The sequence below is a fragment of the Micromys minutus genome (assembly GCF_963924665.1).
Source record: "Micromys minutus genome assembly, chromosome: 18".
Taxonomy (NCBI): domain Eukaryota; kingdom Metazoa; phylum Chordata; class Mammalia; order Rodentia; family Muridae; genus Micromys; species Micromys minutus.
In genome coordinates, this window is record NC_137953.1 from 47,466,055 (window position 1) to 47,490,661 (window position 24,607).

The 24,607-nt window shown below is 40.5% G+C and overlaps 1 protein-coding gene across 1 annotated transcript in view; it reads left to right on the forward strand.

Moving 5' to 3' along the window:
- CHCHD3 (coiled-coil-helix-coiled-coil-helix domain containing 3) overlaps window positions 1–24,607 on the forward strand; it is a 236,032-nt gene that overhangs the window by 60,779 nt on the left and 150,646 nt on the right. The window contains exon 4 of the mRNA XM_080932626.1: window positions 24,355–24,472. Coding sequence (XP_080788752.1) covers window positions 24,355–24,472 — 118 coding nt within the window. The remainder of the gene's footprint in view (window positions 1–24,354; window positions 24,473–24,607) is intronic.

Consider the following 24,607-nt stretch of genomic DNA (forward strand, 5'->3'; position numbering starts at 1 on the left):
CCCACCCAGCACAACAGCAAAGACTCACACCTGGAGAGATTCTCTGGCAAATGGCTAATTAAAGGAGACTGACCTAGCCTGTGGAATATCATGTTAATAGGCTTAGAAAGGAAGAATGCTTGGATCTGACTCCTAGGTTTAATGGAATAGCCCTGTTTATGGCATGTCTGATACTGGCCCACAAACCAGATAGCAGTTCCAGGAAGGCAGTAATGGAGCAGTGGTCATTTGGAAAGTACAAGTAAGTGAATCAAGAAGCTGAACCTAACTCAAAAGGTTAGAATTCATGAATTATAACACGGAGTCCTGAAGAGGTTCAGCCATGTAGCAAGGAACCCCCTAGGAGGTCCAGAGAGCGGCAGATGGCTCCATACCCTCCAGTCTCTTCCACAGAGGGCCATAGCATCAGTGGCATCCATTGTGTTCCTGGAGTGTTCCTTCCCCTGCCCAGCCTTAGGCATTGCTTCCTTAGTCCAGCCCTGCTTGCTGGGGTAACAAGAAGTAAGTATCCTAAAGGTTAACACTCAAACAAAAGCAAGAGTTATAACTGTTCAGTGTCCAGCCGAGAGGTCAGATTATCTGACCCCTGGGTTGTGATGTGAGCTCAGATGGACACCAAGAACAAGAAGACAATCTCTAAAGACACTGGAGGAGTTGGTGGGCTCTTCTGTAGTCTGCGTTTAACATGCTGCCTTATCTAGACCTTTCATGAAGTCTGATTGTGGCTCTGTCAGCTAGTTAGTTGTTCTATCTCTCTAGTACCCAGTCATTTCTATACATCATACTAAAGCTATAGGGCACATCATGGGGAAGAATTCTTTTATCTGATTGCAAAAATAGTTCATCCCATATAAAATATTTGAGAAACCCAGCTAAAGAAAATACAAATCTCTTATTATAATACCACTGTTTACACAAAACTTCTATAAACATTTGGCATGTAGGCATCTGTGTACACTAGCAAAGTCACTGAAGTTGTGTATTATCACTTTTTATGAGCTGATCTTAAGATAGATCATTAATATGTTGTGAGTACACAACTTGGTGACAGTTCACTTTTAGATGTTCAGCCTTCTAAATAAATGGCCCACAGTGTTTCACTATTATAATATATGCAGAGTATATTACCATTGAATTTATACATTCATCCAAAGAGACCTTTGTGTAGCTGGCGAGAGACAGTAGATAGGTAATAGATGTGACACCGTAAATGGCTCGTAAGATTCCATGTGTGTGAGAGTGAGCTCAGTAATTTAGTATTACCTCAACAGATGTGAGATAGTTACTGATCAACACCGTGCATGTCCTGTCTGCAGATGTCTGGTTCCTCATTAACAAGTGCCTGAGAAGAAATAAACTAGTCTTAGAAGTTGTGAGCTCTGTGTAGCCGACATGGAGTTTACTGTGCAATGTTTTATTTGACCATTCTTTCATTTTTTTGAGTGATGTTTGTCTTTTTTCTCACTATAGAAATTGAAGCAAATGGCATTTGGTATTTGAAATGACATAAATGGCATGTAAAATGAGTGATTGAATGTGTGAAAGCACTTGTAGTAAGTGTGAGAGCAGTTTGGATTCTCTGTACCCATAGTAACCCTGGACAGGAAGAACAGTGTACCTCTAGGTCCATTGCTTATGAATTTGCGATGGGATTCCCACAGGGAAAACAGCCTAGGCAGACTAGCCTTATGGTGAGCTCTGAGCTCAATTGAATGACCCTGCATCAATAAATAAGATGTCGAGTGATCAAGGAAAACACCCGATTTTTAGTTTGGTTTCTACATGCATGTACACACAGATATCTTCATATATGTGTGAGATACGACTCTCACAAATGTGAACCCATACATATTTGAATGCCCATATATATACCATGTATACCATTCGTGTTCATGAAAATAAAGGTTACATAGTTTAGGCTTTTGTTTGTTTTTCAATTTTTTGATTCTCCACACTGACCTGATTTCTAAGTTTTTTTTGTAATTAGCATAGTTCTTTTAAACAGTATTTAATGTATTATCTGCTAAATAAAATAAATGTTATACTTAGCCAAGATAAAAAGCCTTTATTTGAAAGTTTTCTTCCTTGCAGTGTTAGGTCCATCCTTCCTCCCACTCTCCAGCAAGCCCTGCCTAGTGCATAGGAAACCACACCTGGCTTGTTTTGGTGTCTGAACTCCTGTCTTCATACTTGTCAGCAAGGGCACTTCCACTGCGCATCTCTTCAGCCCCAGGTTGCATTGTTCTTAGGTTTTCTTTGTCCTTTCCCTCTCTTGGCCCAGTTTTCGAATCATATTACTCTTTCTAGACACCTTTTCCTTTTATGTCTTGTTCCTCACTTACTTAAAAAAACACTTATTTTTTAAAATTATAATTACATCATTTACCCTTTCTCTTTCTCCCTCTAAGCCCCTCCATTTAGCCTGTCTTGCTTTCTCTCAGATTCTCAGCTTCTGTTTTCATTAATTGTAGTTATATGTATATGTGTGCATGTTTAAGGAATCTTCCAGAATTCTTAGAATGGAACTTCTAATAGTCCCCGTAATGACACTATCAGTTTTATAAGAGGTTCAAGTTAAATCGACTTATACCATATATTTTATCCCGTCTAGGGCAACCCCGTTGAGCCTGTGTTTATGCCAGCGGCTATATTCATAGTAGTAAGATAGGTGAACTAGAGAGCTGTCAGTCAGGCAGATGACTTTAAGAGCATTAGACCTAAGCAGGCTGAGGATACAAACTTGAACCTGACAACTATAAGTTAGGGTACAGAAAACAGTAGAACCTATCTATAGACTCCTGGTCCTTTTCACTATCAAAGGCAGCATTATCCTCGGTTTCTACAGTTTGAGTTTTACATGTCTCATAGGGAAAGCTTCAGTTGTGGTACTTGCTGTTCCCAACTGCTTTTAAAATCTAGGCATGTGTCTTAACGTTCTCATGGGGTGACCCAAAATCAGAGAGGTTAACTTGCCATGGGAAGACCATTTTTAAAGCAAAATGTCTTTAGCTATTTTAAGAGTATGTTTGCTAACTGCACTTTGTTAGCCCGGTGAGCAGGATACAGGATACAGGACAGTTTTGAAGATAGTGGGAACCCATTGGAGAGACAGTTAGTGTGCTTTTTCCAGGAAGACTGTTTCTCCCACTCTCAGCACGTGTATTGCTGTTCTTACTCGCCTTATGTTTTGGCAGTCATACTGGGGATACTTTATGCGTATAGCTTTTGACATTCATAGATTAATGAGAAAACAAAGAGGCCTTGAGTTTGAAAGAGTACAAGGAGGTGTGTGTATGGGAGGGTTTGAATGAAGAAAGGGAAAAGGGATATGATGTAATTCTATTATAATCTCAAAAAAAAAAAAAAAACCTTAAAATAGTGGGTATGTTTTTTTAAAACTTATTAATTTCTTTCTTTATTTACATTGTGATTGCAGTTTCTCCTCCCTTCTTTCCTTTCATCCTTCCCCTAATGGGAGTCTTTTGCAAATTGGGCTTCACAGAGTCAGAAACATTTGACTTATTCTAGGTAAATCATAATGATTAGCTTATATATGTGCCTGTCTGTATATCTTCTTAACTTTCTTTTTGCATTTAGTTTTGTGTGAGCTCTTCAGGTTGACATCATTGGTCTCACACATCTTTTTCTACCCCATTTTCTTGCCAAAATACTGCACCTCTGGGCAGCTCAACCTGCTTCCTTCCCAGTAGCATGGGCGTTTCATTTCATCCTGGAGACTGACGAACGTACAGGAGCCATCCCCTGTACGTTCATTCATTCTTGCTTGGACACTGGTTAGAGGAGAGGGAGGAGAGTGCACTGCAGCACTGACTGATGGGATTGCACATGAGGCTCCAGGAGGCGGCCACTGCTCTGTGACAGTAAAGGGCTCTGTAGCTCAAAAAGAAAAAGAACTGGTAAATGTGTCTTAAATTATGCCTTCATTCTGAGTTAATTCTGTTGTCACGTAGAAATGAATTAGAAATTGAGCAGAGTTGAAGCCTGTCATTTTTTAAGTGAGTGGGCTTTAGTGGTGCCTAGCTATCTTCCAGTTGTCTGTCTGTGGAGAACACTCTGCTCATTGTATGCTCTCCACGTGAGATTAGTTTTAGCACTAGGAAAGCCAAATTATCACGAATGTCTACAATTACAGCCTTATCAGATTCACCAAAACATGAGAAAAGGAAACATGGAGCCAAAGCCAGTGTTGGAGAAATCTGTTTTGTGTGCCAGCTCTGCGTGTTAGTCAGGTAAATCTTGAGTAGGTGACTCATTGCTGCCTCAGTTTCCTCAGTTGGCTGGGGTTCCAGCTTTTTATGGGTCACTAATTCTGAGATCACAGTGGATCCCTTGCCATGTGAGGGAGGGAGCAGGATAGTAACCCCTGTTCTGAGGTTCTGTTCAAGGTTGTATTAAAGGTCAGCTGTCCTGGCTTTCCCTGGTCCAGTCATTCAGAGAGAGAGTCGTCTCACAGTTGTGCAGCTTGTGTATTTGCTCTGTGCTTCTGCCCTTTCGGTTCCTAAGGGCAGAGGGTGTCTGTGGATAGAATGCCTGTTCGGCAAGCTCAGTGAGGCTAGTTGATTTTCTTTGTCCTTAGCTGGACCCATTCTTGTTCTAAAAGTACCAAATAGGAGAAATAAGATGTGACTTTTTTTGCTTAGCATTATTTATCTCATTAAAACTTAGTCTTTTGTTGGATAGTTATTCCTGTTTATCCATAAAAACTTTAAATTTGGTATTGGTACTAAATGGTTGATTATCGTGCATTTCCATTCTTGGCTTTGCTTGCTCAGAAAGTGGTTTTCAACAGGTTGTATAGCCTCTGAAAGTCTCAGGGTGTCTGCTGCTGTAGTGTGCTGCATGGAGAGGAGCTGCCATTGTGTTTAGCCATTTATAATATGGTTCTGAAGGAGATCCAGGTGGGTAGCAGAACTTGCCCACTCTGCTGGTGTAAGGTCAGTTCTGAGATGAAGACAGGACTACATAGCACACAGATAATGAAGCTTCAGATGAAGTCCCAGCACTTAAGAGGTAGAGGCTGAATGATTAGTAAGTAGTTCAAGGTTTCCCTCAACTACATAGTGAGTTTGGAGGCTAGTTTGAGCTTCATGAGTCCCTGTCTATATTGTCACTGTCATACTTATGTGTGTAAGGTAAGTAGAATGCAAGGGTTGAGGCCATCAAAGAACAAGCTAAATAGGGAGCTCTACAGAGATTCCTGGTGAACCATATACTGTCTGAAGCTGTATGTAATTTATTTTTCTGTTTTTATTGTTTTGAGAATTTTATATTGAGTACTGTATTTACATTATTTTCCCCTTTAATATCTCCTGTGTTTCCTTGTTTCCTCTCAAATTTATGGGTGTCTACATGTCTGTCTGTCTGTCTGTCTGTCTCCCCCCCCCCCGTGTGTGTGTGTGTGTGTGTGTGTGTGTGTATACACTTATGTAACTACAACCTGCCAAGTTCATTTAGTCTTGCTCCTATGCGTATGTTTTTAGTGGTGGCACTGGTGTTGGATGAGTAAGTAGGGCCTCATCCCTGGGAAGATGATTTTCCTTCTCTCAGCCATCACTGCCTGTAGGTCTTTTTCTTGGGGTGGAGGCAGGTGAGATTTTCTGCATCATATTGTCCTATCAGCTGGTGTACTCATTATTCAGGCCTTGCTTAGGCAGCCATATTATTGGGGTTTCATAGGGGCAGGTTTTTGTTTTTCTTATGTAGAAGATACAATCTTGCTGCTGATGCCCCTCCTCTTACATTTCTTAAAATCTTTTCTTCTTTTTTTCTTCCTGACCCTGAATTGTAGGGGTTGTTTTGTAGATATATCAGTTGGAACTGAATTTCCCACAATCTGTTTTCTCTACATTTTGACCAATTGTGGCTTTCTGTAATGGTCTGTATCTGCTGCAAAAAAGAAACTTCCCTTAAAAGGATGGGGAGTGAGAGCCACATTGGCCTGTGGGTGTAAATATTTAGAGTGCAGTTAGACCTTAGGCTGGTTTGGTAATATGGCAGTAGTCCATTCTTTAGGTTCTATGACTTCACTCACTTTGGCTGGTTGGGGGCTATTCCCTTGGTAGTTTGTGTGACACCTTCCAGTATTAGAAAAGTTAGTCCTCAGGAGAAAGCCTCCAGGTCATTCCATCTCTATTCCTCCATGTCCTATGCTTGGAATGTATGGTGTCTTCAGCAATAGGGTTCTCTCTCTCTCTCTCTCTCTCTCTCTCTCTCTCTCTCTCTCTCTCTCTCTCTCTCTCTCTCTCTCTCCCTCCCTCTCTCTCTCCCTCCTTCTTTCCCTCCCTCCCTCCCTCCCTCCCTCCCTCCTTCTTTCCCTCCCTCCCTCCCTCCTTCTTTCCCTCCCTCCCTCCCTCCCCATCCCTCCCTCTCCATCCCTCCCTCCACCTCTCTCTCCCTTCCCCTCACAACCCCCCCATGTAATTTTTGTTAGACACAGAACACCCTGACTCCCTGTAGGTTTTCAAACCCCTCAGTGTCACCAGTGTCACCTATCTTCTTTCCTGTCCCTCAGTATTGGCTTCTCTTCTCTCCTCAGTTAAAGCCTTCTCCAACTTTTTCATTTTCTCTTGTTTGCAGTCATGTCCGGCCATTTTCTTCCTTAGAAACACTAACTCCTTCTTGGACTCCCATTTTTCTTTCCTAGTTTCTGTGGCGATTCCTAGGTATGTACTCACTTCTGAAGGTTCAACGCTAGGAACCACAAATAAGAGAGAGCACATGGTATTTGTCTTTCTAGGTCTGCATTACTTCACTCAGTACAGTATTTTCTAGTTCCATCCATATACCTGTAGTTTCATGACTTTAACTTTCTAAACTTTTAATAAAGATTCTTATAATGAGCACTGTAATGGATGAGGTAAAATCTAATGGATTTCATGAAGTTTATGAAGAAAATTTTCTAACATATACCAGGTATGTGATTGACTTTCAGTCTCCAGCCATGTGCTGTCAGTGTCATAAGATGCTCCTAAGACATGCTTGAGAGTAGCATTCTGACTTAGGTGTCTGTAAGTATAACTAAATGGATTTCAGAGTTATGGCAGAAAAATATTTTAAGGTCTGTAATAGTTTATTACATCGATCATACTCTGAAATGACAATATATTTTCTAAATTAGGCTAAAATACATTAGAAATTAATTCAAATAGATTTTTTATTTTTCTGATCTGCTTTTAGAAAATTGGAAATTGCATATGTAGTTTGCATTTTATTCCTATTAGTACTACCCTTATATGTTGGACTTAAAATGCAAGTTAATTTCATAAAAATAATATCATAGAAACAATAATATCATAGCTTTTGTGCAGTACTTCTATTTCCTAGTGAGAGCCATAGTTAATTTTCTGTCTTCCAGCCATTTTCCAAGTATATTTTTCTTCTGTAGTATATGGGAGAGAATCATCATAAAGGGTGATGAATTTGAGAGCGATTTCAGGGGCTGGGGATTGCTTAGTGGATAAAGCATTCACTATGTAGGTGGGGGGACCTACATAAAGCCTGGGGGGCTATTGGCTCCTTCTGTAACCCTGTCCCTCAAGAGGAGATGATGGGGATAGGGGAGTGGGGATTGGGGAAGACAGGGGAGGAAGTGCTAGCTATATAGACTAGCCACAAAGGTGAGACCCTGCTGTAGGAAATAAAGTGGAGAGGAATCAACACGAACCTTGGATTGCCACATGCTTGCTTCCCCATGTGCACCATATGCATGTGCACATACCTATATAAAGAAAAGATTTGGGCTTGGGGAGGGTAAAATATGCTATATAAATACTTGTGCATATTTGTCTGTTGTTCTTACAAGAACAGTCACTTAGTAAATCTGTGTATTTTACAGAGGCACCACCGACCCAGTGTGAACATCTAGCCTGGTGCTTGAGAGGCATTGATTAGTTCCATTTTGTGTTTGTATACTAATTCCTTCAGTGATTTAACAGGGACTTATACTGAATTTGGTGCTAATTAATGTCTCATAAGTGATCAAGACTTTTGTCAAAAACAGTTTAAGTTTTTACAACATAAAATTTGAAGTACTCTTTTTGTTTATATTTTGGCCAATTATTGATATGATTGTAGATCTGGTTAAAGTGAAATAGACTGAATTTAACTAACAGTACTGTTACTGTCATGATGAAAAGGAAGGAATGATTGTGTAATTGTGGCAAAGTCAGTTTGTTTTAGTAGGATGGCCTGTGTTCTGTCCTAAATGTGTTAAAACTCAGTAGCAGAGCAGCATGTCCCACAGCTAGTCTGTTTCTGATTCCAAGTTATTGTGTGAGTATGCGAGTATCTGACCTGCACACTTGTCCTCACTGTCCTCCCTTGTAAGAGGAAGTGACACAGTGTGGGTGTTGTCTTACCCACAGCTGTCCCTGTGGTGGGGAAGGCTTTATGCAGCAGCCTCTGTGGAGCCTTGTAGATGCTCAATAAAGGCTCTTCTACAAGCTGCTACTACTTTCTCCTTCAAATGCGAAAGCTATTGGCTCATGAGGTTGTATTGCCAAATCCACATATGTTGTGCATTATGATTATTGACATGGCCATTGTGAAATAGAAATAGAGATAAGTATTCGATTTAACTTCCAGGTCCTATTTTACTCTTAAACTCAGAATGATTTCTGTAATCTGTGTAGGAATGTTTTAAGTCCCCTTCATAGCTCTGTAGTTTTAGGTGTTACTTCACTGATTTCAGTAAACGCCATTCTTCTTAAGATTACTTTAAAATATGTTTGCAAATGAGCCAAGGTCAGTAGTGAGTGTGGATCACTCATTGATTGGTTTAGATTGACATATTGAGCCAGTTATGTTGAGTGGTACTTTGATTAAGTGCTTTCCTTCATAGAAGATGTGGAGAGAAGTCATTTGATCTGAACTTGGTACGCTTTCACACGTTTAAAACAAGAGGGATAATCACATCGACATGTTGCCACAACTGGAAGATTTTTCCAGAATATGTTTTACTGTAGCTTACCCAGTACTGTTTCTGCACCCATCTCCCTACCCCACCTCTTGGTACAGATATGTGAACTCCTAGTAATTAAAAATTCTGATAAATGACATCTGATAAATGGCACGATCCTGTGAATATTGATAAATACTAGAAATTCAGTTGGTAAAGCTTCAGTTACACTCCTGAGACCCCGTTTCTGAGTTTAGGTTAAAGGTTTGCCTGACTTCTGTAGACTTTTTCTCATGTCTCCTGATAGCTACGGTGATTGCAAACTACATTTTTCTTCTGCATCAAATCCAGGCAGCATACTACATCATTAAATATTAAACCTTATATTCAAGAACATTATTCACGCATTAATATTGCATTGCAGCCCAAACTGCATTGTTCAAAACATTTTAGGATGTTTTGCAAGTCTGTCAAAATATATTAACAAACTTAGTCATGTTGAGCTGAACAAAATATGACAAAGTGTTTGCATCACAGACATGTCGTAGGTTTTTATACGACCCAAGCATTTTGTGCTGAGGTACTTGGAAATTACTGTAAAGATAAAGTGGATTACACCAGGAGTTAGATGGAATGAATATTCATCTTTCTTGTAACCACAATACATCTTAATGAAATGTATACTTACTCCTTGTTTTTTCTTCCTTGATAATTATTTGTTTAGCAGATTATTTTAACTGGGACACACATATGTGTTGGTACTAGTCTAGCTGGGTGTAAGAGAGGGACCACTTTTGAAATCTGCAGAGTGTTCATCGTCTGCACAGAATCGAAGTGGATTTGGTCTCCTTTGAACTGTGGAATAACCAGGGACCTTCTGATATTCGGCAGACCAAGGAAGTGGCTGAACTTAAGCTTAAATTTAAGCCTTAGCCTTCGTGACAAAACTGGCTCTGGATTGCTGTGAACAAACACATCTGGGTTATTGCCTTTCTTTACACTATTAGTTGTGGTGAGAATCCATAATATCCTTCTTCTGATGGGGACAGTTTTTTTTGTTTTTGTTTTTTGTTTTTGTTTTTTTTTTTTTAATCTAAAATTACTGCCCCTTCCATTGTTACTAAAGGAAATTAAGGCTCTTCTCATTGCTTTAAAGAAAATTCCAGTGCTGAAAAGTGAAAACATTTGTAATTGGTGAGGGGATGTGTTGTTTACATCAGTGTGCTTTGGCAAATTGAAGCTTATGAGTTTTATCTGAAATTGCTTATTCCTTAGCAGTTGTTAACATTTAATGGGGGAGGTCATGAGAATAGGGGTTATTTGTGAAATATCCAAAATTTTTTTGATGGAATGTCAGTTATGTGATGTGGATCAAAATCAAAACAGGCACCCAGTGGGATTATCTTGAATATCTACCTACAGTTGTTATTTCAAAAAAGGTGGAGGTGGATATTGTGAAGTAAATAATGAAGGTGGCATAGTGGATTCCTGCTGGGCCAGCGCTAAATTATTTATTTTGTTAGTTTAGCTAACATGATCTGTGCTGTGTGGGATTTCAGTACTATGTCAATGACTAATATACATAATTAAAAAGGTTCAGTTCCTCAGGCCTGGAATGTAGTAGAAATTTAGAAATGATTGTTAACGTGGAAACAGACTTTTATTTGTATAAGTAGATGGGGTTTACTTAGTCATTTTGAAGTTTTTCAGATGTTAAGTGTGTGTGACACATAGGTATTGTTGTGTGACCCCAAGATATTGTTAGTGCAGCTGATCTCCAGCCCCGTCCTGTGGTTGGTCACATTCCATTGTGTTTTCTTCCTTAGGAGTTGTGTTGTTGATTAGTGAGGGCATTTAGAAGAGTCTCTAATTACTCAGTTTGGGGGACCACATATGCACTAATCTTTTCAAAGACAACTTCAGCATTGATTTATTACATCCTCAGTTTTAGTCATTGTTGAGGGGTAAACACAGATGTAAGCTGCTTTTAGGTTTTTTGTAATGGTACACACTATATCTTATAGACACAGTAATTTGACTATACCTTTTGTTTTATGCTCTTTGTTTCTTAGTGAGATTTTCACATACAGGTTGCATTGTGGAATGGCTCTTTAGCAGCAATTTCAGCCTCAGGCATCCTTGAATAAAAAACAAAGGGAAATACATTATTGTCATCTGTTGCCATGTGATCTCAATCACTGTGCTTGCCTCTGCAGCTACATGAGGGTAACTGAAAGTCTAGACCATAGACCATACCCTGGGAAAACCCGTACAGATAGGCTTTAGTTAGGGCCAAGAACAGCTAGCTAAAGCCAACCTTGGAATCAGAATGGAACACCTTTGGAGTGTCCTTGAAGCATTGGGTTTCATGCAGTTTAGATCATGACACAGTGACCATTTTGTCCTTTGTTTTGAGTCATAATCTTCAGTATGAGTTCGCCCACATATTTACCTATGTAATTTTAAGCCATTTGTTAACTTTTCAGCATTGTTTTGTTTGGGTCTGAAGTGGGAGTGCAGCTCCCCTAATTAATTTTTATGAGAAATAAGTGAAACTATATGCAAACCTGTTAAAATATGTGGCATTAGGAGGTTCTTCATAAGTAGCAGCTATTTTATTAGTAGACAGTGTTATACATGTAAAAATGTACATAGTATGTATAACATACTACATGCTACAGAGAACACAATGAGCAGAGTGGGTGATCAAAAGACCACATAGGTCTGGCATCTTTTGTTAGAATGTATTATAAATCATGTTTTGTGAGACACTCAGAGCAAAGCCTGGATGTTAAATCCCATCTTCTGCAGGTTGATTTCCTGTCTGCATGCTATAGTCTACATATTAAATTTAAAAAAAAACAACAAAACTTGATGTGTACTATAATTCAGGCAACTTTGTTTTAATAAAGTATTTGATGTGAATTCTGTACAATAATTTTTAATTCTTGAAATACATTTATAATTGAACTTTTAGTCAGAGAAATGTCAAGTGAGCATATAGTGTAATTCCTGTATCTGACAACATTGTGTTGTGAACGATTTGTTAAGAGGTTAAGCTATATGTTAGTTGCACACACAACAATATTGGTATTAATAATAACCATGGAGGAGTTAGAGAGATGGCTCAGTGGTCACGAAGGTGTACTGCTCTTGCAGAAGACCCATGTTTGGTTCCCAGCACTCAGATCAATTGGATCTGACATCTCTGCAGGCACCTGCCCTCAAATGCACACACCCACAGATAGGTGATGCACACAATTAAAAATAAATCTAAGATAATTGGGAGTGGACTGCTTTTGGAAGATGACAGGTGTGCTAATGGCCATGATTGTAGTGTGGCTTCATGGGTGTTTACTTATTTCCAAACTCATAGAAATGTGTTTCTTAAATAATGTCCAGCTTTTTATGTCAATCCCACATTAAGTGTCATGGAGAAAGAGAAATCTTGGTAAGGGAATGAACTGGAGTTATCCTCAAGGGCAGTAGGAATAGTTGTAAGGAATTTCTCTTCCTTTTTATCTGCCTACTTCTCCCATCTCATTTCATGCTTAAGGTGAAATTAAAATGAAGTCTAGTACATGGCTTGGTGTGGCATTCAGATCAATGCATTTCTATTAAAATTTGTTGTTGTTTTTCTTTACCATGGATTCAAAGGGACTAGTAGAAATCAAGCATCTGCCTAGGAATGGGTTGTTGCCTGATGGGCAGTGTCAGGGATGCCTGAGAACTGACTGCTGTGGAGTAGTAGTGGGTGCCAGAATTGTCACTGTGCTTCCTGTGTGCCAAGGGGACTTTTACTAGATGGGACAGTTGGCTTAGGGCTGGATAGGCCTCGCCAGCACCTCTCATTTTCCCAGAGGATGCAAAGTTAAACATTGGAGGCCATCTTTCTTCAGAAGAGACTGATGTGGAATAGAGGTGCCTGTTTAACTAGTGAATCATAGTGATTGCATTGTGCCTGATGATATACAGTCTGATTAGGAAGAGGTTGCTTATCCTTTGTTGAGGGGGTCAGAATTAGTTTTGCAGTGCGTGCTCTTTTGGAGAGGGGTTGTCCTGTTTTTTTACACAGCTTCATTAGATCTTTGGTGTTCAGCTGATGCCGTCCTTTCCTTCCTTGGTTGTCCTGTATCTTGATGCCCCATGCTGCTGCCCATCCCTGTGGAACATTGTCTGTATGTGATTGTGGTCTTCAGTGATTTCTTACGTACACAATGACTTCACAGTGCTTGTAATACATGGGGGCCTGCTAGACCACACGTTTCTTTTTAGAAACGTGCAGCTAATCAAGAAAAGATGATACACAGAAATTATTTCATAAGCATTAGCTTTTAGGTTAGCCTACCACCATTGCCAGATCAACTCATCCAGTCTTTATTGTTGTTTTATTTTGTTTGATTTCGGATTTCTTTCTGCAGTCCAGGCTGTACTCAAGTTCCCTATCTTCTCACTTCTCCCTCTGACTTCCACTTTTGGAATCATGGGCTTGGGCCACCACATCTGTTACCTGCACTCTAGCGTTTAATTTATTAACTTTATTCTAAAGTTCTTTAAGGTACTCTTAAAATGTAATGCTGTGGTTAAAACTTTTACAAGAAGAAAGGTCCATAGTGTGTTGGAGGCTTGTCACCTCATGTTGTTGCTTATTGTTGATCTGCCCCCCTTTTCTTCCCCCCCCTTTTGAATTTCTGTTTAATTTCCAATTACTTTTTCTCCAAAGAGCCCGAGAGTGAGTGTGAGCCAGTGGATTTGTTTTGGTGTAGCATAAGAATACATGTAGGTGGACCCAGTTTCAAGGATGCTCAGAAGAGTATGTTTGGGGCCCATCTCTGTCAACTAGTTTAGGTGGGTGTGACATGGGGAGATGGAATGTGGAGACTTTCTCAGCTGCAGGCCTGTTGGCTGGTTACACCCAAGCACATGTTTCTTGGCTCTTCAGATATTTCCAGTGGAGGTGGTACAGAGCTGGGTCTCAACCCAGATGGAGTAGCAGATGGAAAGAAGAAGAGTGCTACTCAGGAAAGGCAGCTTCTTGCAGGAGGTCCTCACAGTAGCTCACAGGCCACTGTCTGTACATTGGTACTTGTTGCCACTTGATCATGAGATGCCACCAGCTTTAAGATGTATCCTGATTTTTTATGTGCATATTGTGTGTGATAAGATAGCCTACATTCTAGAAGAAGACAAAGAGCTGGAGGAGAGGTGATAATTAAATGACCACTTTCCCTGAAGCCAAAGGCAGGCTGGAATCTGTAAATTGAAAGGCCTCTTATTATTGTAGGATGGATTGATGAGAAAAGATGTATACCCAGTCATAGACTGTAACAGTTTTTAAACTAGAGAAAGAATTCTGAGGATAAGAAGAAAACTGTAGAAGTTTCAAGATGGAAAGAATTTATAAAGGAAACAGGATCTGGGTACCTCTGCAGAATAGAAGCTGGATGATGCCCCAGCAAAAGAACTGAAATCCTGGAGTTCTCTGAGCACTTCCCAGCTTGTGAGGAATTAGGAAATGTATTAATATAAACATCAGGTAGGTAGAATCTGTGAAGAAGACAATGCATACTGATTATTTTTACGGGGACATTTGATTTAATGATTGTTCATGAGGCATTTAATAGTCAAAACAGAAGAAACAAAATTCACCAATCCTAAAGCAGTTCTGTTTTCCAGAGATACAATGTGAGCCACCCATGTAGTTAATGTCCTAGTAATTTTCTAAATTATAAAGAAATCTCTAGAAATGATTCTAGCTTTTAAAAATGGAAGAGGCATGTTATATCCTATTCTTCCGTGTCAAGCCTTTGGAATCTCATGTATGATGTATATTCACTACATCTTACTTGATGCAGTTAAAACACAGAAATTTGTTCCAATCTTGATAAAGGTTAAAAATTAATGGGTTAGCAAAGCTGCCAAACAAGGGAATAGGAGAAAAGGTAAGATCAAAGGTTCTTAGAGCCAAACAAAAGAAGCAGCACAGTGACCTCAGGCGTGTGGCAGTCTATAAACCGGTCATTAGCCTTTTTTGTCCTTCTCCGTAACTCAGTCTGTGCATCACAAGATTAGGGGTCTACAGAGTGGTTACTGCAGAAGGAGGAAGGGGGCTTGGGTAGCTGTTCTTTCCCTACAGATGCTTGCTCTGAGCTGGCTGGAGGAGGGTGTGATGCTTTGATCTTAGGCATCTCCCACAGAGGAGGCTGGGCTCAGACTATATGAGTTTATGGTCCACCCATTTCACCTGCCAGCTCTGTATCAGAGAGACTACTGGTGCTGAGGGGGCGAGAGGTTGCGCTTTGGTTCAAGCTGGAGGCCTTTCAAATAGAAATGAAGGGAACATTGATTGTGGTCCCAAGACTTAGTGGAGGCATGCTTTCACACTGTACTTCCTCTGGCAAAATGTATGTTTTGTGAAAAAAGAAAGAAAAGTACAAATGATGAAAAACTCCAAATGTGTGTTTCATACACATAGTGTAGTTAGCGTTTCTGAAAGCTTAGTGTGTTCTTTATCAGAAGCCACCAGCTTTGTTCAGGATGCTGCCACTTCATTGTCATTCGCCCAGTTCACATTTGCCCATCTGTGTTGCAGCCATAATGGAGGGCTTTATGTATGTCTAGTGAGGACAGTGATAGGAGAGCGATATCCCCAGAGATGATTGTATCTGCCCTGGTTCCCTTTCTCTAGCATCAGCATCCACCCAGTAAGAAAGCTGCAGTAGGCAAGATGCAAGGGGAGGAGCATCCATGAAGTAAGCAAGCTGCTTAATGGAGCCAACTAAAAGGAGCAGGTTGAATGTTTCTTCTCAGATCTTGCACAACACAGAACTTTGGAAGTCTTGATTCTGGGCAGTTTAATGCTGTCTTTATCTGCTCTGCAATTATCCACCTGTATTTTGACTATTATGACAATCAGTGTACACTTGAAGATAAAATCATGATCATGGCTTAAGATGCCTGTAAATATTCACTTCAAGGAGAAAAAGTGTCTCTGTTATGAATCATAATGTGCATATCTGAAATGCAGGATTTCTGATGTGTGAACCCCAAAGGAGTCACAATCTACATGTTGAGAACCACTGCTGTAGTTGAAGACAAGGGCTTTGTGTTGTGATGGACCTTCATCTGTATAGGAGCTTGGCTGTGAATGGTGAGGGAAGGTAAATGCAGGGCTGGGTCCTGTGTTTGCTGACAACACCTTGTGCTTGTAAATATAAATGCAAATACTGTGCTTCTCAGCACCTTAGATATTTGAATTAAAACGCTCCCAGGAACTGCAGAGCAGGTGGCTCTTTCTTCCCAAATGAAAACTGAAATAGGAACTTCAGGTAATATAACAGATCCTGTGTTCTGGGAGGTGGCCATCTGGAAGGGAGGCATGGGAAGTGCTTAGTGGGTGGCCACAGAGAACTCAATTACAGCTGTCAGCACTGAGTTTGGGACAGAGTTTCCTGGTTTTTGTTGTTGGTTTTGTTTGTTTTTTGTTACATCATTTTGGAGCTATGCTGGCAAATGCCCAACTTTGACAATACTTTGTGCACATTAAAATAAAATCGCTTAAAAAAAAGAGTATTCTTGTGAAAAGTAAGGTGTACTAGTCAGCCTTGTAGGAGCCTGAGGTCATGGCTAGTAAGACTCACAGCTTTGAAGGTGTCAACCCATGAGTTAGCCTTGTTGCTTTGGGGAGACAGCATAGCATGATGGGATTGTGATCAGTAAGTAAGAGCTGCTCGCCAACCATGAACTAGGAAGGCAACGAGGAAAGAAGCGGCATGTCTCACTCGCCATTTGAGGACACGTTCCACAGTGACCTAAAGAGCAATCTATAGGCTGCCAACTGGGAACAGATCAGGAGACTTGAGCTTTTACTCTGAGGCCTTTGAAAGAGATGTTAAGAGCCAACTTCAACAGAGAGAAACTTGGATTTTAAGTCAAAGTACTGCTTGAAATAATACATTGAGGCAGAGGGCCAGATAGATGTCTTCTTGGTTCCTCTAGAACCAGGTCTCAGAGATGCTACATTTATCACTTGGTCTCTGTCTGACTCTTTTTCTTTTGTCTTTCTGCTTCTCTGTCTCCCTGTCTGACTGTCTTTCATATTCTCTCTCTCTCTCTCTCTCTCTCTCTCTCTCTCTCTCTCTCTCTCTCTCTCTCTTTGTTTTGGTACAGTTTCTTCTTTCATTGGAAACACAACAGTCTGCTCAGGGTTGTTATGTAAACTGAGAGGCTCACTCACGCCTACAAGTGCTTGGTTCTGTACCTGACCCAAGCTAAGCGGGGTAAATGCCACTGCTGTCTGTCACACATGCAGATGTTGTGTATGAATTTAGCAGAGCTACATTAATGTACATCCAGATACATGTACCTTTTTGGGGATATTAATCCATACACATTTCCTTTCAGGATTTGAATGCTAAGCTTGCTGTATAACTTTTTATTTGTAAATTCTTATAAATGGAAAATTGTGCACTTGTTCTGTCATTATTTTTAATAGTCTAATAATTAGTTCATTGAACTACCTTGCTCAGCTTTTCTGTCTAAAAGTGGAAGGTAAACAGAATTTTCAGTGCTAATTCAGCATGCTCTAACAAAATATGATACATTAAAATGAATTTTATCTTTACTATTAAAAGTGACCCGTGGGGTTGCCGTCATGTGTTTCTCTCTGAGCTTAAGTCCTTTGGAGTCAGCCACATTGCAGTGTTTTGTAGATCTTGTCTGTGTGTAATGGTCGGAGTTCAGTTTTGGATAAGTCATTCAGTCACTTTATCTCATAACAGTTGCATTCCCCCCCCCCCCCCCCCCCGTATTCTGACTCATTATCTGAGGTTCTTATCTACTTTCTCCAGAAGTAGAATGGCTTTATACATTAAATTATAAAGTAATTTGTAAGCTAGAGTTGTGTAGAACTACCTAGTGTCTACCTGTATACAACAAGTTTGACTATTTGGGAATGACCAAATGAGCAGGATTCAGCAGGATTGAGAGTTGGACCACGCTGGGCGACCAGTGACATACATATGCTGATGGGAAAACTCTCAAGAGCGTGTGTCTTACAGTGACTCTGAATAGTAAAGTAATAATAGTAACGCCTCTTGTTCTTACCTGACCTACAAACTAATTTCAGCTGGGAGCTTGTGTGTTCCTTCCCTTCCCCAAACCTAATATCTCAGCTTGGTACGCAAACACCCTTCGTTCAGCTGAGGTCTGTTCAAACCCTGTCTGCTTTTCGTTTTGAGCAAGGTCTCTAAATTCAAAGCCTGACTTTGAGCTCTTTTTCTGTGACCCAGGCAGGGCCTTGAGCTTTACTTGTATACCTCGGAGTCTGGGGTTGCAGGTGCACACCCAGACTCTGGGAGGGAGATAGCTTTTCAGGGTGTTTAAGAAACATGGCTTTGTAAATTGGGCCATTGTGTTTCTTTCCTCTGATGTATTTATTCCTTGAGTTTCTCTTTTGTTCAAAGTGGAAGGAGTAATGGCTCTCTCATGGAGCATAATGGAATTTGATATATAAAAAGTGCCTAGCTAACGTTATTTTAAAAATTCCCTTTCCACTTTCTCAAAACCTTTAACTTCTTCAGAAGCCAGTAAAGGTGGGTGATTTTTACCCCAGGACCATGTTATAAGAGAGCTGGATTTTATACCAGATGTGAGGTGAATGTAATGAGTAATTCTTTGGTCTTACTTAAAACGGACATTCAGTAATATTCATTATAAGAGATTTGGCTGGTGTTTAGAAACTCATTTTGCTGATATATCTTAAGTCTCTCACCTGATTGAGAATATGCAAAGGAAAGAGCTATGTTGTGGGGCTTGAGGTGCAGGGCAGCACCAACTGGTATTTGTTTCATTAAGCTCAGGCAAGCTATCCAATTACTTAATGCAAATAGGAAAAGTTTACACTAAACTCCTACTTCTTTGCTGAAAACTCTAGAGAATTCAAATGAGGAGAGATATGTATTTAAAAGAAGGAAATTTAAATGAAACCTAAATCAGGGGCTTAATGTAGAATAACATTAGACCAGGAAATCTGAAGTAATAAGTGAGGAATGCCAGTAAATAAAAGGGGCTGTGTTTGCTCAGATGCTTGTTCTGTTTAGTTTTGTTTTGAGGTAATTCTTAAATCATCAGAGACCTAAGTTATAAAGAAAGCCCCATTTTATCACACAGACGGGCAGTAATGTGCTGCCTTGCCAACGCAGACTTGACTCTTCTGAGAGTTTGTGGCTCCATATTGCTTCTGACCTTACAGTTAGTTCCACCTGTGGCCTTGTGTTCCCAGATGTCACTTGGGTTGTCTCCCTGGGGAGGGGTGGGCAAAGAAGAGGCTGTGGGACAACTGCTTTTCTAGTGGTCACTAAAGTGTGTGTGTATGAGTGTGTGTGTGTGTATGTGTGTGTGGGCACGCGCGTGTTTATGTTTTGTGGGGTGGTGTGGAGGTGATAGAAGGCAAGGGGAGAAGATGGTCCACAAAGAATTGGGCCCTCTGAACATGTCAGGAGCTTTTCTTTATCAAGTGGCTGTGCTTTGTGACACGATTTAAATGAGAGAGTGAAGGAGGACATTTGTCTGAGGGAAGAAAGTGTCAATGGAAGTTTTTGGTGGATGGTTTGAGAAAGGGCACACAGAAATTAAACCCCCCCAGTTTGGTGCCATCACTTCTAAAGCTATTCCATTTATCTGAAATTCTACCTTTTAACATAATTTTAAATAAAACAAAGTCTTTGCAGAGGTGATTTTACACTTGTGTGACGCTCTAAAGGCTGGTACAGAACGGCAGCTGCAGGGATTCCTTATTTCTCAGCGCCTCCATGTTTCCCGTGCCTCAGCTGCTTTCCTTTTCCTCCATCTTTGTGGCAGGCACTATAGCAACCTTGATTAAAAATTCATTATTTATAACTAAGCTTTATAAAGGTAGAGAATGTGGTTCCCATCTCATCCTCGGGATTTGGAGCACTGTCTCACCCACTGATTATTAAATGAATTGGTGAATATAGCATTTTACTTTTTACTGCTTGTTACATACTAGAATTCTCAGAGTCCTAGAAGAAATTATCCACTAAATGAAAATTGTTAATTTCTGACATTTATTTCCTTTAAGATAAATGGAGAATAATATATTAAGACATGCAATGGAGAATAAAATATTAAAACATGGTGTTTGCAGGCATTTACCTGTATGGGATCCTCTTTGACTTTAAAGCCGAGAAAGTTCATCTTTGTTGATGACACTGCCCAAATACTTGTAGACCACGAGGACATGTTCTGTGTCCCTGTGCCAACTGCCCCAAGTGTACACAGCTGGTTTCCTCAGCTTTCTTCCCAAAGCACAGGCACTCTCTATGCAGTTCTCATTGTGGAGAGAAGCAAACACAAGACATTTACTAGGAAAGAAAAGGGATTTTTCTTGTAGTTAGTTTGTACCAGTCTGTCTTCCGTCTCTAAGAGTCAAAGAGTTAAGCACTGATGCTCCCAGATGCTGGCCCTCTTCTCTCACAGGTCATTAGTGTAGTCTGGGTGTGTGCCATGTGTGCTGAGTGCAGTGTTGGTGGGACCTTTCAGGGTGCACTTGTTTTCTCAGCTGTTTCTCTTATCCCCAAGTCTTTTGTTTTCTATAGCTTTTGATTCATTTTTGTCTGTGGTGGGATGTGCCAGATATTCATTCATTACACATTTAACAAATGTTGGAGCATCTACTGTGGATCAGGAGCTATAAGTACTAAGAATATAACAGTCACAGGAATAGATAGACCAAGCCCTTTCCAGTTTTGAGCCTACAGGAGAGTTAGAGTGAAGCCTGTGAAAAAACAGGACTCCCTGGCCATGAATCCTTTGATCTGCAATCTATGCTGCCTGCAAAGTGTGCTGGGGCAATGGAGGTACAGAACCTGTGGGCGTGATTGACCATTGAATGACTGAGCTAAGTTGAGAGACGTGGCATGAAAGGGAAGCCAATGCTCAACACTTCAGGAAAAAGTAGGCTGCATAGCTCAGAGACCTAAGTTAGTAAAAAGCAATCCATAAAATGATTTCTAGTGATAGCCCCATCTTCATTGGAGAGGCTCCCTCTGGCAGCTGATACACCCACAGCAAAATACTATTCGGTGGGGAGGCCAAATTAGAGTTCTCCTTGTGGGCTCTCCTCTTGGAGCTTGGGGAACCCCGAAGAAGACAGGGAGGAAGAATTGTAGAAGCCAGAAGGGTCAAGGACCCCAGGAAAACACAGTCCACAGAATCAACTAAGCAGGGCTCATAGGGGCTCACAGAGACTGAAGTAGCATTCACAGAGCCTGCATGGATCTGTGCTAAATGATCTGCAAATGTGCTATGATTGCTAGCTTGGTCTTTATATGGGACTCCTAACAATGGGAGCTCAGGTGTCCCTGACTCTTTTGCCTTCTCTTGGAAACCTTTTCCACTGCCGGGTTTCCTTGCCTGGCCCTCAGATGAGGGTTTGCCTGTGGTCTTACTTGTGCTTGTTTGGTTGGTATCCCTAGGAAGCCTACACTTTAGGGATACAGAAGTGGACCTGGGGTTTTGGGGGTTAACTAGGAGAAGTGTAGGGAAGGGAACTGTGGTCAGAATGTATTGTCTAGAGAATAACAGTAGCAAACACAAAGAAAAAAGGCCGCACACCATAGTCAGCAGGTGGGTGAGTTTTTGATCCTAGAAGTTCTTGAAGAGAATAGAAAGAATCAAGCAAAATTTCCTCTTGGCAAAAAGAAAGGAAGGAAGAAAGAAAACAGAGTAGGGTAATGCCACCAGAGGCCATATCTGCTGTGCGCACATTGGGTTTCTTAATATCAGAGCATTCTGCTTCCATGCATTCCTGACCCCATAGTGACCATTATTACTTTGAGTTACTGAAATTTGTCACGTTGTGCTAACTGCCTTGTTTATGTTCAGGGTAGGCGTTAACATCAGTCTCGGTAGCAGAGCTCAGGGCAGCGAGCTGCTGTTGCACTGGACAGTAGGTGCAGTGCCTTGGTTAGACCCCAAGACCTCACTCACCCAGTGCTTGTCTGTCTTCATAAGTAGCAAGGTGGTGGGCCTTGTTTTCTTATGTTGAAGACCTTCGTATGCTAATATGTTTGCTTCTTTGCTCTCATTTCCAGTACTTTTTGATCCTCTGGGTTAAACAGTTATATCATCATTAATAATTAACCTTGTGCTGTATATGAGTAAATCCAACTAGAAAAAGTATTCTTTATTAAAACTGGCTATACCAAACAGAATGATGAAATGTAGTTCTATAGATTCATAGTCCATGTTCATGAATAAATGTAATTTTTGAATGTAAAGCACATAGATGTCTGTACACATGTGAAATGCCCAGTTTCCTCTTTGGCATGTAGCAGGTGATCCCTAAGTGATAACAGATAATGCTGTTATGTTATCTTAGTTGTCACCTAACATGTTAAGCAGGCAACTTTTGGAAACATGTAGAATATTCCTAATAAAATGTTCTGTAATCTGGCTCGACAACCTTAGCAGTTATTGGTGTACTCATGTGGACCACCCCGTTTTAGTGTTACTTCCCTTTGATATATCTCCAGGTTGTATTTGTGTATTGAGCTGGGGCTTTCCAGCTATAGAATGCAAATGCATCAGAATCACTTGGGGTAGGGGCCGAACTAAAAGGCATTTTGTTTTTGATGCCCAGATGTAAGGCACTGCCTGGGAATTTACATTCAGAAACTCCTTAGATGCTCCTGTTGCTGTGTGGACCTTACTCTGAGCATCTGATCTGGGGTTGCTGTAAGGTCTGAAATTATTATCCTCTGTGTGGGAGTCCGTGGCTGATGCCATGCTGTTGGGCTTATTAACTATTGTAGAGACTTTTGATTAAGCTTATATTTATTTCTGTTGTTTTTGTTGTTGTTCATTTGTTTCAAGAAACAACTTATACATGTTTACCATCTAGGGAAAAGGCATAATTCTGGAATATTTTTGCAAGATAATTTTATCTGTTATAACATTTCTAAGAAGGCCATCATGTTAGGATGGTGTGATGGTTTAAAATAGTAATAAGAGTTACCTACTTCCTCTCAAGGGCCCCTTTGATAGGCTAGCACCAAGTAAAATTTAGCACTCATCATTCAGACTCAGAGAATTTCACTCAGAATGACACCAGCATAACAGTTTCACCTCCTTTTAAAGCACAGTTTACATCTTTGGAGTTTAGAAGTGTTATTCTTTCAAAAGAGAAAAGGCAATCAGAAAAATCTTTGTCCATGAGATTAGACTGAAATGGTCTTTCATTCAGTGCTTCTGAGTGCCTTTCTGTGCATGGCATTATGGCAAAATCCAGTGCCAAAGTCATTTATCATGATCATATACAATAAGGGTGTTTTAAGTAGATTGTAACTTAATATGGATCTAATTGTGTGAAGAGACTATGGATCACCGTAATGCAATTGTAGGCTTCATTAATAGAATTAGTGTGCAGTTCCTGGCAGTCACTGCTGTCTTCTTGTTTCACTAGACCAAGTCTGGAGTGTAAGGTGTCCATTGAGGTAAGGTAGGTGGGAACAGTCATTCCAGCAGCCTGGAGCCTGCTATTAAAGGTTTATCTTGCGTATGGCGATTGTTGGAAGATGGAGTGATACACTGGGTGGGGAGACTTATTACTGGGCACACCTGCTTTAATGTAGGATTAAGAAACCTGGGGTCTTAACACCTTGTCTGCTACTCTGTCTATGCTCAGCTATGACTGTCTGTGCCTGACTCATGTCAGTACAGTGACTCACTTTCGAGAGGAAGATGTTGATAAGCTTTCCTGTTTCTTACAAAGGTGGCTTGATGAACCTTGTGCATGTGTATGGAGAGGCCAGGAATCTAGCTCAGCAGTAGCTCTCAGGAGGGCTTTCTAACGTGGCTTTTGAGACCACACCTGGGACCTAGGACTTGTCATGGGTTAGGCCAACCAGCCAGCCAGCAGGCCAGGGTTCTTCCTGTCTGTTTCTCAAGTACTAGATTACAAACACATACTACCACTCCATCTTTTTGTGTGGGTGCTAGAGGCATACTCTGGCCTTAATGTGTGTGGTGCAAGCTCTTTACTTACTGAAATCCCCCAGTGATGGGGTTTGTAGGTGAGAGGCTTTCAGTCTTACCTGAGAACTTTGTTAAAGGACACTTTGTCACCTGGATCAATACCTTCTCCTCTTAAAATTCTGGTGTTTTAAATGTGCGGGTGGAGGCTGCAGGAGATTGCTACAGCAAAAAGTTTTGATAGATTATAGGCCAATATGATTTCAGATATTGAATTTATGATTGTATGTTTCTGCCTTTTTATTCATTTTAAAATTTAACATAAAATGATGTCAACCAGCCAGGTATTTTTTATCTAGGTTATTAAATAATCTAAAAATAATTTCAGTCATTAAAATAATTAAAAAGAAAGCATTATCACCCTTTTTTAAATGTCTTTTCAGCCTTAAGCAAGCCAGGGACCTAGAAAGAGAGAAGGCTGCAGCCAACGAGCAGCTGACCAGAGCTATCCTTCGGGAAAGAATATCCAGTGAGGAGGAGCGCACCAAGGCGAAGCATCTGGTGAGTTTGATCCTGGTTACTAAAGATGCCTTGTCATCCTGGGCATCCCTGAGGTTGGGAAGCTAAGCTTTCCATTCCAGCTTTTAGTGTTGTGAACAGTACTTTTCCCTTGGCCAGGTTTTCTTGAGTATTATA